Here is an 18,824-nt window from a genome sequence, read left to right on the forward strand (position 1 = left end):
GATAAATAACCACTCGCAAAACAAACACTTGTAAATTCGACGACACCATACCTAGTGAAGTCTATTACATTTCACAAGTATTACATTTTATCTCTGAAAACGATAATTTGTTTTAGGTGTATAAATTCGACGATACCATACCTTGACCATTTAGTTTAAGGTAAGTTTGTTGATATTTGTAAAAGGTGTTCATCTTAGACAAACAATTGAGAATACAAATTTTGACAAGAAAAAAAAAATGATCAACCAGTAGCGAATAATGTAAAACCAGAATCTATTAATCAAGATTTCCATACACCATTCATTGTTTCAAGGGGAAAACTGCAGGTAATCAATGTCCTGCTTTTTCTGTTGATGGTAACTGATACTCAAATTAAATGATTAATGAGTTACTTACCTTACCTCTTCATGAGATGACATGTAGAACTACTGATCCACCTTCAAACAATGCTTCTGGTACCTATCATCCAGAAAAACAACAAAACAGACAAAAATTTACACCAATCCCATCACAAACAAAACCAGCTGCTATTATCACAAATAACAAATATAATATCCTCCAGACAATATTAAGTAGCAGCAGCATCCAAGATGAAAAAGTTAATAATACGAACAAGTAAGAAGTAGACACCCACTCAGATAAACATGGTCAACTCGGGCCTACTGTAGACATTCTCCCCTTCATCCTCCAAAACAGGATAAGCTGCCACAAGTGCATCCTGAGCCCCAATATACAACGAATTGTAAATCTTCCAATACACCTCCCTCACCTTCCTGGCTGGATGAAACAGCCCCTGCAAACAGTAATTCAACACCACCGCCGCCCCCAACGCCACCCTCATCCCCTCAATCGCCTCCATCACCGCGTTTATCACATGAGGCGACGTCTCAAATATATTCGGCCACACATAATTCAACAAATGGACCAACGCGTCCTCACACCCCAACCCCGCCACCCCCAACGCCATGTGCTTCACCGCGCTCGCTGCTGTCTGTCTGTGCACAAGATCCCGGTCCATCAACGCATCTTCAAGCAATGGAGTGACCGCGTATATGTAATCCTTCCCCATTTCACCGATATATTCGAAAAGAAAAGATAACGATTTCAAAACACCATTCTGAACATTCAATTCCGGGACGCGATACTCGTTCATCAACGCGGGGAGAACCGTAAACGGTGAACATGTTTCCGCCACGATTGCGATTGCTACGGTGGTGCAAACGCGGTTTTGTCGCTCTTGGACTTTGAGATTGTTGAGGAGAGTTGCTAACACGTCTTGTGGCCCGATTGCTTTCGCGATGTAGCCGAATGTGTTGACTGTGGCACGACGGATTCCTTTTTTATGGGCTTTTAGCATCTCGAGAAGCTCGAAACAGATCCGCATCCATTCTCGCGCGGGGACAAATTCGGCTCCACGGTCAGCGATACGTCCAACTAAATCGATACAGTTTTCTTGGACCTTTTCGTGACGATTTTTCAAGATAGGGGTTAAACGTGGCAAAAGGTCTTTTATCGGGGGGGTCATTTTCGTCATACCGATAACATTCACGATTGCTTTTAACGCGCCTAAGATAGACCCCAAAACTTCAGGGTATTCTTCTCCTAAATACTCATATAACACGACTCCAAGATGTCCCATTAGTTGTTCTTCTTGACACTGTTTCATGACAACTGCGATTCTTGAAATTAAATCGGCTGCTTGTTGTCTGACTTTCGCGCTTTTGTTGTTTAGACGCCATTTTATGGTACCACAGATTTGGGGGAGATAAGGTTTGACCCGTTGACCAAGCGCGTTCACAACCGCACCAAACCCGTTAAGCATAACATTCGCGTCATCGCTTGTTTGCTCTTGAAAAGCATACAAAATCCCATCGATCAAAAGCTCTTCTAAACGTGGATCGATGTCGGAAGCACCCAAATTTGCAACAACTTTTTCGATTGTCTCCATCACCATTCGTCTGTAAGGCTCGCTTTCATCTTTCAAGTCTTCAACTATTCGTCCAACAATGTCGGGAACACCAACTTTGTTTGCGATTTCCACTGTCGTGTCAACAAGCTGTCTGTAGTTTCTTCTGTCCAATGCCATTCGTCGGACCCAAAAGTTCCGGAAGAATTCCGGGAGGATATCGCTACGAATGTAATCCGCCTCAACACCTTCTGTACTCACGCACTGTTTCACCACTTTTAGGACAATCTTTTTCATTTCTTCATCTGGTGACTGGAACTCACGAATCAAAATCACCATAACTTCTTTTGTGTAGTAACTCGCGTAAATAGCATCCATTAGAGGGATGATAAACCCGATTGCCTTCAAGAAAGCAGCTAGGACTTTACCACGGTGGGACCGGATACCCTTCCACAACGGTTTAAGAACCGAGTCAAAGCTTTCGATACCATAGGGAGCAGCAGCCTCGGCTAGAGCAGCTAAGGACAAAGCAGTAATTGTTCTGACTTTCTGGTTTTCATCATTAAGACCATGTTCTATGATCTCAACGAGAGACCTCAAGTGGGGAAGAACAGCACAACCGATAAGAATGGCGATTTGTTGAACAATCTTGATACCTGTGTGTCTTGCTTGCCATGACTTCTTACTCTGACAAACAGCCTTCAGGAATGGTAACAAAGCAGGGATGCCAAGTGCTGATGCAACAACACTGAAAGCTCTAGCAGTTGTGTTTCTGACATATTCATCGATGTTGTCGATATCCGGACGCATTGCAGCAATCATGGTGGCTAAACCGGCGGCTTTACTGAGATTGGAGATGATTTCTCTACCTTCAACACGCGCGTAATAATCTTCATCAATCAACAAAGGTTCAATCACAACAAGGATTTTGTGAACATAAGGTCGAACGAGTTCATCGAGTTTGTAAAGGACTCTATCAATAACTTTCACAAGCAAATGTCTCTCTTGATCTTCCAAAGTAGGCTGCATAAGTAAAGGAAGAATACGGTTGAACAAAGGTCCAGCTCCAAGTTCACGGGCTTTATCAGTGAGCTGTCTCAAAGCGGTTTTCCTTTGAGGGGGAGTTCCATTTTTGACCTTGAGAAGAAGTTTCATGATCTTTCGCTCTTTCTGTTCATCTGGAGAGAGTTCCTCTTCGTCTTCTTCATTTAACAAAGCGCCAAAATACTGATAATCTTCTGGCTTCATGAACGGAAGCCCACCTGGCATTTCTTTTGGAACATCAAAATGTTGTCCTCTGTTCTCTTCAGGAATCGAGTACAGAGGTGTTCCAAGAGGAGTTGGGGTAGCAAGAAGCTTTCTTGCAGGAGTTCTGATTGGGACATAAGAAGGTGGAGGTTCAAGAATCTTGTAGCCTTCTTGAGGAAACATGGTGTCAAGTTCTTCATCTGTTAAAGGGCGATTCCTGTCTTCAATATCTTTCTCCCATCTTAGTAAGTTATACTGTTCAGGTGTGATGGCGCCACGGAGATTTATAGCTCCGGGAGTTGGGGTGGCGAGTTCGACCCCACCGACAGGTGTCACGCCAGGTGTGTAGGCGGCTGCAGGTGTAGCACCGCCAGGTGTAGCACTTCCCATGGTGGCTGGAGTTTCATCCCATCTTGATCTTTGGCGTTTTGGTGTAGGGGTAGCAAGGCCAGAGAGCTTTGGGGTAGCATCCCATGCCATTCCAGCTGGAGTAGCACCTGGAGTGGCCCCACCAGCAGGGGTAGCATCGGAATCAGCCAAACGACCAGGTGTAGGAGTTTCATCCCATCTGTTTTTCCGGGATAAAGAAGGAGTGGCATCACCGATTCTGCCCGGAGTTGGAGTAGCATCCCATCTTCCAATCCCTGGAGTTGAGTCTGGCATATCCCAATCAGAACCACTTTTTGCTTTCTTTGCATCTGAATTGTCTTGATTTTGATCCCATCTGTTTCTTCTCTTTTGAGATGGCTGTGAAGCAGCTGGTTCCCTTTCCCTTTCCTTTCCAGCTGCCTTGTTCTCTTCCTCTTCCTTTTTCCTCCTAGCAATCACCTTCAACGTCTCCTCTTTCTCTCTTTTCAAAGCAGCTTCCCTCATAATATCAGCATATGTTCTTGTTTCAGGTTTTGGAGTTTTGTCACCATTTGCAAAAGCATCGTGTCTTTCTGGTGAGATGACCTGATTCAACCTTCTTCTTCTGTAGTCATCCTCCCTGTCGATAATCCTCTGTGATTTCTTAAACCCTAAAGATTCGTCATCATCTCCACCTCTGGGCATATCATTCAAGAGAGACCTTGGAGCAGTGTAAGAAGCTAATTTCCTAGCAACCTCATTATCCATGGCATCAGCGTTCTCTTCATCATCATTAGCAGGAATCTCCCTGTTATAATCCTGAAACCGATTGCTCCCATCATAAAGCTCAGTATCAAAAGTAATGGAGTTTGGCGCTAGGGCTGCCTCCATAATCTTCCTTTCTTCCTGTGTCTTTGCAATTTCTGCATCAACCGGATCCATAATTTCAACTCTTCCTCAAACTGAAAAAACACCAGAACAAAATCCACCAGTAAACGTTAGATTCCAGTCAATTCCATTAAAATCCAAAATTACCTCAAAGTCCACGAACAATCCACATAAACATACATGAGATTATCACCATCGAAAATCAAATTAAGCATAAACTTAACACACACTAGCCTATACCATCGAAGAGAAACAAAACAGCAAATCAACGAAGAAACTGACATAGCCCTTTTTTTATAAAATAATAACCCGGACATAACAGAAAACCTAATTATAAAGCTACTAAAACCTACATGTATATGTAGAACGAGCAACCAGAAACATCGAAAATAAGATGAATTATGAACACATATGGTCAATTACTTCGACATATATACATACATAATCGATAAAAAGACGTTGGGATTACAAAATAAAACATGGAATAATCAAAGTAATACTACGAGAAGACCAAAAATTTTGCTCGAGAAAATGAAGCTGGAACTTACTAGGGTTTGTTTGTGGTGATCTGATCCGACGAAGCGTAGACAAAAAACCACGACGGGGATTGTGGATACGAAAACGAGTTAAATGGGAACCTGGGGTTTTTTATTTGGTTTTATATGATGGGTTTTAAGTCGATAAAAGGGGCGGATCCGTAAGAGGTTAAACCGCTTAACATTTGGGTAATATTTTACAAAATAGTCCCTGAACTACAACATCTTTCTTTATGTAGTCCAAAAAATGAAAAACGTAATCAAATTGGTTGTTGGTATATTCGGTTTCCTTTATTTGTTAAAATCAAGAAATTTTGGTTGAAATCGTTTTGTTTTGTTTAGTAGGTTAAAACATGAAGTTGACATTAGGTTCACAAGTAATGATCGAATAAAGATAGTAAGAGGATACACAACAAAAAAATCAAAATTAACTAAAGGAAATCATGATGCATAACATTTCGTTGGAAAAAACATTGATGGAGCTTTTGGCATATAAGCCCATATACCATTACATCTCATGGTCTTGCACAATTCATTAAATGTAGACCAAAATTTAACAAATTATAGAGAAACATATCTAGTATTTTTTTTTTTTTTTTTTTTTTTTTTGCATGTCACAATATAGTAACACATGTTCTCATTGAAAATATAATTCAAAAAATCGTATTGTTATAACATTCCGTTTAAAATTAAATAAATAAGTAAATAATTAACAAGTTCTAAAACCCCGAGATATATCTTATATTTTATTTTATTTTTTAGCCAAGAATCTGAAATAATTGATCAGCGTTAGCTAAGGGAGTTAAATGATTCAATTTCATAAATTAGGGTCTATATTGTAACATTAGGATATGGAATGTGAAGTATTTTGTAGAGGAGGGTTTTTTGGGTAATTATAGGATTCAATTTGAAAATAAAAAGAAAAGGAGGGGCTGAAAGTGTTAATATGGTTAAAGGTTTGAATTTGGACGGGGGTATAATTCATCACCCTTACCCCTCATAACCCTAACCCTACCCTTATGGCAGCCGCCGCTCGTGACTTTCCAGCTGTCGCCATCGTTGCCGAAGCCGGGAACCACCGGGTTATCTCCATTGTCGCTGTTTCCGTTGTGGCTGAGGACGAAGACCAACGTTTGGACATCGTTTCAGTTGGGAGATCGAGAATCAAGTTAGGTCGTCGTCGCTGATGTCGACGAATGTGGAGCGCATCTATGGCTATCGTTGTCCCCTTTGGTAGATGCACAAACTACTTCCTTCCATCCTCTTCGTTCTGTCGTCACCTTTTCGCTCTCATTGTCGCCGCTCCAGCGACTGTTCCACCCGCTATCGTCCTCCGACCGCTGCACGTCGCCAGGTTAGTGGTTGCGTTCGGTTTTTTTGCATGTATAGACGAGTGTTGTTGTTGCTAATTGTGTATGTCGTGTGTGTGTGTAACTGTTTGGCCAGAGAACGAGGGAAAAACCCACCATGGCAACCGACCATGGTGGTTACTTCCTTGATACCGTTTTCTGCCACCATTAGCCGCCGTGAGGTGGTGGATATGGGTGTATATCATTGTATGGATGTTTATATTTTAAGTGGTTGATGTAGTAGAAGCTTGTTTACACGGATTCTAACTCGAAAACCCACCACCACCACCATGAGGTGGTGGCTACCGTCGACCACCATTGCCCGAGGTGGTGGTGGGTGGTGCTCGGCCTAATGAAACCCTAATTGACCTAAAAATTGAACTTTGGATCTAATTGGAATGTGCTTGGGTTGGAAACCCTAAATAGGGTCTAGAAAACCCTAATCTTAGAGACTTTTGCTTTGGACCTATTGGGACCCGCATTTTGGATTGTTATATGGAATTATGAGTGATACTTGATCACGTTGAATGATTGATCTAGTAGAGTGATGGGATTAATAATTTAAGTCCTTAATGGGTTAAGTGTTATTACTTAACCCTAATTGTCATTTTATGTGAAAACCCTAGTTGTGGTTAGGCTTCGAGTCGGGCCTTTCTGTTGGGCTTAGGTGTTTGGTGTAACATCCCAAAATTTAGAACCAAAAATTTCATTTTTAATATAACTAAAAACATTATTATAACTTTGTTCACACATTGAAAATTTTTTCAAATAAAACATTTATCAGAGTTCATTCCCAGAAATCACATATTGCAGAAAACACGGGTGTATGCGTTGCGATCATCCCGAGCTCCTTTACGTGAAAACTGGAGGTACCTGAAACCAAAACTGAAAACCGTACGCGTGAAGCTGAATGGGTTCCCCAAATACCACATACCATACAATAAACATATTGTCTAACATATCTGGGTGTTGGCCTACCCTTTCGGTCTCTTTCAATCAGATATTGTCTAGCATATAAGCATATAAATCACATATTGTCATACATAACCATGATCCATACATATATCATAATCAGTAATGGTGCTATGTATCAATACATAGTCTTGTCATTATGCTACAAGCCGCCACGTGGTCTTTCTTTCCAAGTCGGGGCCCACCCCCTCGGTTTTACAAACAAGTGCCAAGAGTCACCTCTTGGTCTTCCACGCAAGAATCACATAGACAACTAGCATACATACTACTCTACTTGGCCAATTAGCATACAGTGTTCCAAGAGCCACCTTATGGTCTTTCATACATAATGCCTAGTGCTAACCCCCGGGTCTTCCTACCATACATAATAACATAAAGTGTGCCAGAAGCTGCTTCCTGGCCTTTTATACATAATGCCTATGGCTAACCCATAGGTCTTCCTACCATGCATCAAACAAATAGGTCGGCATTGGTGCATTCGACCCATACAAACAGTAAGGAGGCTCACCTTGCACTGCTGACGTCCCGCAGATAAAGCTATGGCTGCTGGCAAACAGGTCCCCAAACTGTCAATCATCAAAACAAAACCCAAATAACAATTAGGTTCCAATACGTAACCTGATGATATATGGTCCACTGGCATGGCCTAGACTGCTCTAGCGCGTCAGCCTGGCCTGGTGCGCTCCTGTCAGCCCTACCTGGCGTTCCTTTGCCAGCCTTGCCTGGCGCGCCAGCCTTGCTGGGGACTCCCTTGCCAGCCCTGCTGGGGACTCTCCTGCTGGCTTAGCCAGGCGCTCCCTAGCCATCCTTTCCTGGTACGCACCCGCCAGCCTTTCCTGGTGCACGCCCGTCAGCCTCGCCCGGCGCCTCCGGGCGGCCTCGCCCAGCTCCTTGCTAGTTGGGCCTGAATGGGGCTTGGCCTAAGGCCTGACCTAATTTTCCCCTATATAATGAACAATACCTCCTCCATGGAGAGGGACCTTCCCTTAGACTCTTCCCATATGGCTCAGCCACCACTACACTCCGACCGGGTGGCTCAACCGCCACCTACCGCCGTCAGCCATCATACACCACCACTAGCACCAAGATGGTTCTCTCCAGCTATGGAGGACCATCTCATATCTTCTAGTTGATCTATATTGACCGTCGGAGTCCGCTCCCGGGGCACAGTCCCTGGGACGGCTCTAACGGGTTTGCACTGTGATGTCAAATCTCCGCCGCAGCAGAAGACCAACAGATCCGCCGGAGGTCGATGTCGCATCATTTGGCGCCATCCTGGATTCGAGAAAGTATCAAAATCCTAAGTTGGTTTCAAGTTCATTCTTGCCTAGATATGTTCAGATTTGTTGTGCTTCAGCTCAGGTTCTTCTCAGATATGTTCATTTCTAGCACCACTTGGTTCAGATCCTTTTGGCTTTGGCCAAGATCTATCCAGATCTGTTTGGATCTTGCCAAGATCTTTTCAGATCTGTTTAAACATCGTTTAGATCTCAATAACTACTTCATTTTCAGTTAAGATCTTTAGATTTGCTTTTGTTTTTATGTTCAGATCTCATGATCTGTTCAGTTTTTAGCTCATATGAGCATTCACAAAGTTTGCATAGACACTTAAGATCTGCTCTCGTTTTTAGCTTAGATCTCCAGATCTACATGTTTTTGTTCACTAATTCACCTCTCAAGTTTGCAAAACATCAAGTCAGACCCGTTTTTACTTGTATTTTCGAAGAGAGAAGAGGTTCTCTTGACCACTTCTCCATCATTGTTCATACCTTGGTGTTTATCCAAGCAACTTGAGAGGAGAAGAGATTTTTCGTGATTTTTTACCTTATTTTCAGTTTATGTTACACAAAATCACCTTCTGTTTGTGATTTTCTTTGCAAGAATCCTTTGATGTTGTTTACTTAGTGTTTTTTTTAAAGCTTAGAGATAGAAACACAAAATTTCTTCCAGATCTGTTCTTGCTCATATCTTCATAAGAAAATGAAGTTTCATGAACAAAACTCCACATCAGATCCGTTTCTTATCCATGATATGGGTTTTCTCAGCAAATTTGGAAGAAAGGAGGTTTTTTATGAAGTTTTACTCATTTGTTTATATTAAAAAAAAAAAAAGAAAAAAAAAACCTTCCCAGGTTGTATATTTCCATGTACATTCTTACACACTGTAGCAATTATTTGTATACACAGTTACATGGTTTGTACTTTTCACAAAACCTTTAAAAAAAAGGGAGGAAAAGCTTAGATGGGTCTTAACCCACTTTCAGTTTACATATTTTTCAGAAAATCCCATTTAATTTATGATTTTCAAATCTTACTAAATGATTTGTGGGTGTAAATGTGTTTAAGTTGTAAACACAACAGTGAAACTTGTGCATTTCCAACTTTTACCTTAAAAATTTACTCTATCATCTCCAAATTTTACATCAGTAAAAAAAACAAAGAAGGAACAAGTTACGGTTACAACATGTCTCTTTTCAATAAAATAAAAAAAAAGGAGGGGGGTAAAGATGCACAGTGCACCAGATAATGACAAGACAAATGACAGAGCTGTCTGCAGAAGTCAGAAACAAAGGACCCCTATCTGATCCAATCCTTTATGCACAAAAAAAACAAAAGAGGGTACAGGTGTGCGAAGTGTACATCATAAACCAAAAGACAAAAACATTTTCGGATGGGACCCGTCTGGCCTAATTCTCGATATACACAAAAGTCAAAAGCAAAATCGGGCCCCACTAGGTTTTCTATCTTTCCAAGGGAGTAATGGACTCTTCGTTTTCCGATGAATCGCCAACAACAACAACCCGAGCGTCACCATCATCAGCTCACCAATCGTGTCCACCGGGCTATCTGTTGACTCCAACCGTTTGCTACCCCAGCATCGGTCGCAACCCATGCCTGTCCGTTGCCACCTCTAGCTGTCAGGCTCCCAATCGATGACAAATCCAGCCGGAGCTCACCAAAACCTGCAACGAGTGACCCATCTAACTAGACCACCGGAACTCATAGCCGGTCGCCCATCCCCTAGCCTCGTTTTCTCGATCTGCTGTCAGTCGCTATAACCAAAGCACCGCCGCTCCTCCAGCGGGGAACCACTAAAACCATCATCGCCGGGCCACAGCCTGTCGACCTAGCTAATCAGCGTCACCGATAAAGCTGCTGACCCCGCTAGGGACTACACCCATCGTCTTCCGACGAGAAAAATGCCCATCTCCAGTCGCTGGCCATCTTAAAGCGACAACCCAGCAACCCAGCACCACCAAACCCCGTTACCTCCGATAAAAGCATCTCCAGTCGCTCCCAAAACTCACAAGTCGCCTCCGATTCCGACGAGCAAGACTCGAGCACCACTGATCTCCAACCATTGTTCTATTACCGTTATTGATCGCCGACCCTCCATATCCATTATTCAACGCCAACATCAGGAACCAAAAGAGCGGCACAGGCGCTGCTGAAAAATTCATACCTCTGATTTACCCTCTAGCGTCGACCACAAGCGACCCACAAGGACCATTCAAAATTTGCAGCAGGATGCCATCTTTCATCTGCTGGTTTGACATCAGGCACCAATTAACGGTTCTCGATTTTTCCCCCTAATCTGAACAAGAAAGAACATCGGGTTAAAGATGTACCCTCCATAAACCTGGATGCAGCCCACACAAAAAGAAGAAAACTTGGGCTTATTACTTTAAAATGGGTTGCGTAATTTAAGTTGGGCTTCCTACTACATTGGCTCTCATATTGGATTAGCTCAACTAATTAATGGGCTAATTCTTTAAGATAAGGATCAACAATATAAATTTTGTGTGTTGCAATCCCACTAAACAAAATTCATTTTCAAACTATGCGTTGCAACTCAGACCACTCAGCATTTTCAAAAAAAGAAAAAAAGAAAGAAAGAGGCAGAGGGAGAAGAGTAGTAAATTACTACTACTACTACTCGTGAAGTATTCCGAAATAGCCATCAGTAACTGCGTTGTGCGGTCATCAGCAGCCGTGTTGACCAATCCCGGGAAATCTCGCTAATCAACCCCCACATTCATGTTGACCGATAGGGCTGCAAACGAGTCGAGCCGAGCCCGAGCCTGACCAGGCTCGGGCTCGGCTTGTTTAAATATTTATAGGCTCGAGCTCGAGCTCGGCTCGTTTTGAGCCTTGTGGTACAAAGCTCGAGATTGGCTCGTTAATAATTATACGGGCTCGGGCTCGGTTTGGGCTCGGCTCGTCTACGATATACTCTAATTTCCTAAAATGGTATTTATTAAATTATTATTTATTTCAATATATAAAAATAAAAATAGTTTTTTATTATATATATGTAAGCTCGTTTAGGCTCGCGAGCATAATCAAGCTAAGTAACAGAGGCTCGAGCTCGAGCTCATTTAATAAACAAGCCTAATATTAAGCTCGAGCTCGGCTCGGGCTCATTTAGAATCGATCTTGAGTCAAACTTTTAATGATTCGATCTCGAGTAGCTCACGAGTAGCTTGGCTCGTTTGCACCCATATTGACCGACCCCTGCTAGTCTTACTGCCCAGCTCTTAGTAGTCGCACAGCTCGACCTTCAGCAGCGACACGACTTAGCTCAGCAGCTGCAAAGCCCAACCACCAGCAGCTACTCTGTCTGACTCCCAGCAGTCGCGCGGCTTAGCTCTCGCCGACCGTGCTACCCAATTTTGTTAGTACTTGGGTTGCCTAGCTCTTTCCAACAGCTATGTATCTCGCCTCTCAGCGGCTATACATCCGTCTTCACCTCCTCTAAAGAAAAAAAAGAGAGGGGGGAGGGGAATAGTGTTGGTATGACACTATGTAGAAGTGATTTTTATCCCCAAGGGGAAGAGTTAAAGTACATACATAACTGACACTATGCATGATGGGGAATCCCCGAGGTGGCATTGGTATTACGGATCGAAAGAGTAGCCTTGTGGTCCAACTCTCGATAGTCTTGTTGCCCAACTCTCAATAGTCGTGTTACCTACCTATCGCTAGCAGGTCGCTGCCCGGGCCTCAACGGCCCTGCTGACCAGTTCTTGACACCAGTCTCGCTACGCACCTCTTAACAGTAGCTACACTATCAAGCTCTAGGTAGCACTGCCACATAGCTCTCTGCAAACAACCAGCTACCGAGGCATCAATTATTAGTATGACTAGCGATGCAACAAAGCATCAGGTACCATTTCGATTTTACCCAGACTAATCACACGAGTTAGACACATAAATTGTAGGGTGCTACGCCCAATCATGTGAGGTTCAGTACCCTCGCTTCGAGTCGCCTGGCTTCCCAGCCCGACTCCATTACAGCGGCAAGCTCTGCATGCGAGGTTCAGTACCCTCGCCTCGAGTCGCCTGGCTTCCCTGCCCGAATCCATTACAACGGCAAGCTCCGCATGCGAGGTTTAGTACCCTCGCCTCGAGTCGCCTAGCTTCCCAGCCCGACTCCATTACAGTGGAAAGCTCCGCATACGAGGTTCAGTACCCTCGCCTCGAGTCGCCTGGCTTCCCATCCCGAATCCATTAAAGCGGCAAGCTTCGCATGCGAGGTTCAGTACCCTCTCCTCGAGTCGCCTGGCTTCCCAGCCCGACTCCATTACAGCGGCAAGCTCCGCATGCGAGGTTTAGTACCCTCACCTCGAGTCGCATGGCTTCCCAGCCCAACTCCATTACAGCGGCAAGCTCCGCATTCGAGGTTCAGTACCCTCGCCTCGAGTCGCATGGCTTCTCAGCTCGACTCCATTACAGCAGCAAGCTCTGTTGCGATGTTCAGTACCCTCGCCTCGAGTCGCCTAGCTTCTCAGCCCGACTCTGTTATAGCGGCAAGCTCCGCATGCGAGGTTCAATACCCTCGCCTCGAGTCACCTGGCTTCTTATCCCGTCTCCATTATAGCGGCAAGCTCCACATGCGAGGTTCAGTACCCTTGCCTCGAGTTTCCTGGCTTCTCAGCCCGACTCCAGTATAGCAACATGGCGACCATTCCACACAATGCTCTTCCGCGTGACTTTACTACGATCGCTGGAAGCCAAGCCCAATCCATCCCGCACAATGCTTTCCCGCGTAACACCTCCATGATCATTGGCTACTAAGCCCAAGCTATTCTCCTAAGTCGTGCATCACAAGCTTCTCCTACACCATGATCTTGGTGCTTCCTCTCTCACAGCCATCATGATTCTCCTGTGCTCGGACGATCGATGAAGTGTTACCCACATTACAACCTGCTATAGTGAGGATACTCTCCAGCAAGAAGGTCATCCCGACAGAGGCCCTACTACCTACGACCCCACGATATCTCTGTTTCCTGGCTCTTGGAAACAGTCTCGCTGTGTAACCCCACTTGTAGCCTCGTTGCGTACCCCACATCATCTCTGTTTCCTGGCTCTTGGAAACAGTCTCGCTGTGTAACCCTACCCGTAACTTCGTCGCGTACCCCACAACATCTCTGTTTCCTGGCTCTTGGAAACAGTCTCGTTGTGTAACCCTACCTGTAGCCTCGTCGCGTACCCCGTAGCATTTATGCTGCCTGGCTCTCGACAACAATCTCACTGCATGTTTCCTACCTATAGCCTCACTACCTGTTCCTCAAGAATTATGTTGTTTGGCTATCGACAATAGTCTTACTACGTGACCCTCGCTAGCAACCTAGTCGCCCAACTCTCGAAATCTATTCCTCTCCTCCTCTGAGAAAGGGAGGGGATAGGGTTGGTACGCCGCAATCCAGCAAGGTGTAAATCGAGCAAGAAAGATCCTCAAGATGGTTATTAATGTAGATGGTTACTAGTAACATCCCATCTCGCATGGCTACCACAACAGTTGCGTCGGATAACAGTCTCAGGGACCAAATGGCAAGCTTACGCTTCTTAGTTACCCCGATCCGACATTCCACCGACATCAGTGTCGCGTAACACTCTTTAGCAGCCTCAGTCCGCATGATCGCAGCAACAGTTATGTTGCATCGCACCAATCGGCTCACACTCCTCTCAATGAAGGAGTATCAAGTCAGCTCAAGCGGCATAAGTAATGTTTGGCTCATCGCGCAACCCAACGACTCTCGTGGATGAGGTTCGATCATTTCTTTTACTCTTTAATGTATTTGGTGCTTTATCTAGTCCGATCTGATTGTCAGCAACCCAATCGCATCAGGCTAGGGGGACTTGACGACGCACAATTTATATGACTCAGTCCAGTCTGATGTCATTGGCTCGTACTAATAACACCAGACTGGGGGGACTTGATGATATATGATCCATTAGCATGGCCTAGACTGATCTAGCATGATAGCCTGTCCTGGCGTGCTCCTGCCAGCCCTGCCTGGCGTTCCCTTGCCAAGTCCTATCAGGGACTCCCTTGCTAGCCTCGCTGGGGACTCTCCTGTTGGTTTATATGGCTTAGTCCAGTCCGATGTTATTGGCCGCGTACCAATACCATTAGACTGGGGGGACTTGATGAGATATGGTCCACTGGCATGGCCTAAACGCTCTAGCGCGCCAGCCTGGCTTGGCACGCTCATGCCAGCCCCGCCTGGCGTTCCCTTGCCAGTCTTGCCTGGCGCTCCCTTGCCAGCCTTGCTGGGGACTCCCTTGCCAGCCCTGCTTGGGACTCTCCTACTGGCTTGGTCAGGTGCTCCTTTGCCATCCTTTCCTGGTGCGCACCCGCCAGCCTTGCCTGGTGCGCGCCCGCCAGCCTCGCCCGACGCCTTCGGGCGGCCTCGCCCAACTCCTTGCTAGTTGGGCCTGAATGGGGCTTGGCCCAAGGCCTGACCTAATTGTCCCCTATATAATGAATAGTACCTCCTCCATGGAGAGGGACCTTCCCTTAGACTCTTCCCATATGGCTCAGCCGCCACTACACTCCGGCCGGGTGGTTCAGCCGCCACCCACCGCCATCAGCCACCATACACCACCACTAGCACCAAGATGGTTCTTTCCAGCTATGGAGGACCATCTCAGATCTTCTAGTTGATCTAACTTGACCGTCGGAGTCCGCTCCCGGGGCACAGTCCCTGGGACGACTCTAACGGGTTTTCACTGTGATGTCAGATCTCCGCCGCAGCAGAAGACCAGCAGATCCATCGAAGGTCGATGTCGCATCATAACCATAAGCCCATCCAATTGTTCTTGTCCATATACTTCCGGTGGTGCATGGCGCAAGTGTGGGAAAGAGGGGCATTATGCGAGGGATTGCCGTTAGTCAGCTCCGGTTCAGGATATGAGGATTTGTGATCATTGCCATCAAGTTGGTCACTTGAGGGACAACTATCCACAACTTGTTTCCATATCGGTGCAGGTTCCAGCACCGTCTACTTTGAGGATAACTGGCGGGGGTCAAGGTGGAGCGGAGCCTTTGAGGGCTTTGGGATGCGCTTATCAGCTTACAGCAGAGGAGGCCAGAGCAGAGCCGGATGCAGTTGCGGGTATGTTTTTATTTATGTAGTGTTGTATTTCATTCGCCGTTCTGCGTGTTTCATGGTTTGGTTGGGAGTATTAGTAACTAGGAGTTGTAGGCGGTTAGCATCCAAGGGATTGATGGTCAGAATTTGGTTGTATGGTCTTGTTTTCGGGTATGAAAATTGTGATTGAGAAGTGTTCAATGGAGAGTCGAACTCCCTTAGAGTTCGTAATGTGCGATGTCTGGAAGTGATTTTGTGGAGGTTGCTCATTTTAGAGGAAATCAGTTCATGGATAAGAGGAATATGTTGAGTAGGGATGATTGATTTATGTTGGTTGAGTCATCGGTGGATGGTAGTCAGTACTCTAAGTGGGGAGAATTGGAAAATTATCAGGAGGATCGACAAGCATCAGAGGTTGATTAGTTGTTTGGGATTCAATAGTGTTTCAGTCAGCCGAGAGTGTGGGCTGGTATGAGTAAGTGATAGACAAATGGGGCGGGATACAGAAGTAGGTTTTCGGAAAAAGGTAATTGTTTGTGGTGAGGCCTGGGATTAGGCTGGGATCTGAGTAGATGGAATGGAGTTAGAGTTCGGAACCCCTAGAGGGCTAGAACAGTATGTATGGGAGAGATTCCAAAGAAGGATAGTTCGGGATGATGTATGATAGTCTGATCGGTCCGGAGAGACTGAAGGCTAGTGGGCATACCAGTCAGGCCGAAGGCTCGGAGAACGGTCCAGACAGGTTGAAGGCCCTGGAGGGCGGTCCAGACATGCTGAAGGTTCTGAGAGTGGTCCAGATTGGCTGAAGGCCTGGTAAGGCGGTCCAGTCATGTTGAAGGCTCTATATGCATTGATAGATCTATATGAGGAGATGGATTGAGTATGTTGTGATGCGATGGCAAATAGTAGGTCTAGCCTGGGGTATTGATCATGTTAGTGGAAGGCAGTGCATGAACCGAGAGTCCTTGCAAGCATATTCAGAGTGTGTGTGATGCATGGAATAGTGGTTACTCTACGAGGGAATAGTGTAGAGTGGGGTGTGAGCACCGTGGCACTTGTTGAAGTAACGAGATGTTCAAGTAGACTTCCTTGGATAAGGAAAGGGAAAGGTATGTAACTCCGGGAGGGAGTATTGGTTCACGGAAGTGAAAGCATAAGTGAGAATGGATATTTCAATTATGGTTGTTGAGCACTGTGATTGTGCCACGGATTGGTTGTTTGTTGAGGTTGCGGAATAATTTCCAGTAGTGTAGAACCAGAGGAGTTCGGAAAGGATGAAAGGATGGAGCTTTGGATTTTATGTATGGTTGTGATCAAGAGGTTATGTATGTAGCGGTAATTCATCCTGGGGATGTCTGGAGGTATCGTCAATATGTCGGGTTTTTCCAGCCCGAGGATGTTAGAGTAGGTTCGACATGCGTATGTGATTGCAGGAGAGAGCTCATGGGAGCTGCTCAGGAGCTGAAGGATGTGCCATCCTGTCAGCTTGGAAAGAAACGAGTTGGATTCGGAAAGGAAATTGGGATAAGTCCCAAAGTGAATTCGATAAAGGATATGCCAGTCGAGGAAAGGGGTAGCAGCTTGGTACCGGTTCAGGACCCAGTGGTTCAGGGTGATACCTAGCTTTGTAAGAGTCAAGTGATCGCTGTGATTTTGAGTGATGAAAGTATCATCGGGTGATCATTGGTTAATAAGGGTTATTATCAAAGAAAGAAGCCGGTGGCTGGCTTGAATCAGTTGTCGTAACTCTGTGAGGGAAGAGTTGGACTTTATAGAGGTTTAATAGCAATGTTCGGAGGAATCTGGGTCGATTGATACCAGGAGGTGCATTGTGGGAGTATTATCCGGAATTGTGTGCTGCAACATGCTTCGAGGATGAAGCCTAATTTAATTGGGGGAGAGTTGTAACATCCCAAAGTCAGAATCAAGAGTTCAGGGGGTAAAAGTGTAAGTTTGGAAAAGAGGAACTCGGTGAGTAGGAGCTGCAACTCGTCGAGTCTAAGTGCGTGTCAGACACATGTTAAGTGACCGGACTCGCTGAGTCGGAGGTTGGACTCGACGAGTCCGTGCTGGAATGAGAAACCCTAATTCCTGGGGTTTGCACCCTATTTAAAGAATGATATGCCTTCATTTCAGCCTCTATCTTCCCTGAGTGTTACAGAGAAACCCTAAATCGTGAGAGACTCCATTGTTAAGAAGATTGAAGCTTGGAAGAAGAAATTGATGAAGAGAAGTTGGAGGAATTTGAGGATAGCATCAAGAGAGCTTGTGGATCTGAAGTCTACATTAGTTTAGACTCATCTCTAAGGTAAGAGGACCTTACCTTAAGCTATTTCCTTGTTATTTCATCCATGGTGTGTGATTTGGGGTTCTTTAGCATGGTTGGGATCTATTTCGGGTATAGAGACTAGATCTAAGGTTGCAACTTCAGATCTAGGTTGGTTTGGAGCCATGTGATCAGAAAGTGATAGCTTTGGGGCGTGATTAAGAGTGTCCTTGCCTTAAACCTTCATTTTTAGCTTGTTGGAGCTTGTTGAGGCTTGCATGCACGTAAAGTTGGAAACTTTACGTGTGAATCTGGCCCTAGGAGTCCAGATCTATGTATTGGAAGCAATGCAATGGCCTGAAATCGTCTAAATGAAGATGTTACGTATGGACTTGGCGAGTCTGGGAGATGACTCGGGGAGTCGGGCTAGATATCAGACTTAAGTCGCATAGTAACTCGGCGAGTCACATGGGTAGACTCGGCGAGTTGTATGAAGATGGGCAGGAACTCGACGAGTTGGAAGAACAACTCGACGAGTCTGTTGAAGATTTCCTTGGATTCGGCAAGTCTGTTCTTGGACTCGACGACTCTGGTCGTGAAGCCCTAACCTTTTCTGGTTGAGAGGTGAATCGGTGAGTTAAGGGATGATTCGGTGAGTCGAGCAGGAAGGGACTCAGAGCTTGTGGGACTCGACGAGTCTTGGGGCGACTCGACGAGTTGAGTCGTGGCATGGGAGTTTCTAAGCATATGAACTCGACAAGTCAACGGGTTGACTCGGCGAGTAGGGTCAACTAGGAAGGTTGACTTTGACTGAGGACTTTGACTTGGACCAAGGGTTGACCAATTTGACTTCCAAGGGTATTTTGGTAATTATTGGTGTTTATTGGATTTGGTTATTTGGTAATGATCAGTGGTGGAGTTCGTGCTGGTGGT

General features: G+C 45.2%; 1 protein-coding gene across 2 annotated transcripts; it reads right to left on the minus strand.

Moving 5' to 3' along the window:
* Positions 1-257: 257 nt before the first annotated feature.
* LOC145000995 (splicing factor) lies at positions 258-5,048 on the minus strand. 2 transcript variants are annotated; one of them, XM_078960310.1, is made up of 3 exons: positions 4,940-5,048; positions 636-4,465; positions 258-460 (listed from the first exon to the last, which is right to left on the minus strand). In XM_078960310.1, exon 2 carries the CDS (start codon positions 4,443-4,445, stop codon positions 636-638), a length of 3,810 nt encoding a protein of 1,269 aa, XP_078816436.1. In that variant the 5' UTR covers positions 4,446-4,465; positions 4,940-5,048; the 3' UTR covers positions 258-460. The 2 variants fall into 2 exon arrangements, with proteins under 2 accessions (XP_078816436.1, XP_078816437.1); XM_078960311.1 differs by lacking the exon at positions 258-460 and having other exon boundaries at positions 510-4,465.
* Positions 5,049-18,824: the final 13,776 nt, after the last annotated feature.

This window comes from Lactuca saligna, chromosome 6 (genome assembly GCF_052625555.1).
Source record: "Lactuca saligna cultivar CGN05327 chromosome 6, ASM5262555v1, whole genome shotgun sequence".
In the NCBI taxonomy this organism is placed as follows: Eukaryota; Viridiplantae; Streptophyta; class Magnoliopsida; order Asterales; family Asteraceae; genus Lactuca; species Lactuca saligna.

Coding starts and splice junctions, on each gene's coding strand:
- LOC145000995 (XM_078960310.1), bottom strand. CDS start 4,445: ATGGATCCGGTTGATGCAGAAATTGCAAAGACACAGGAAGAAAGGAAG.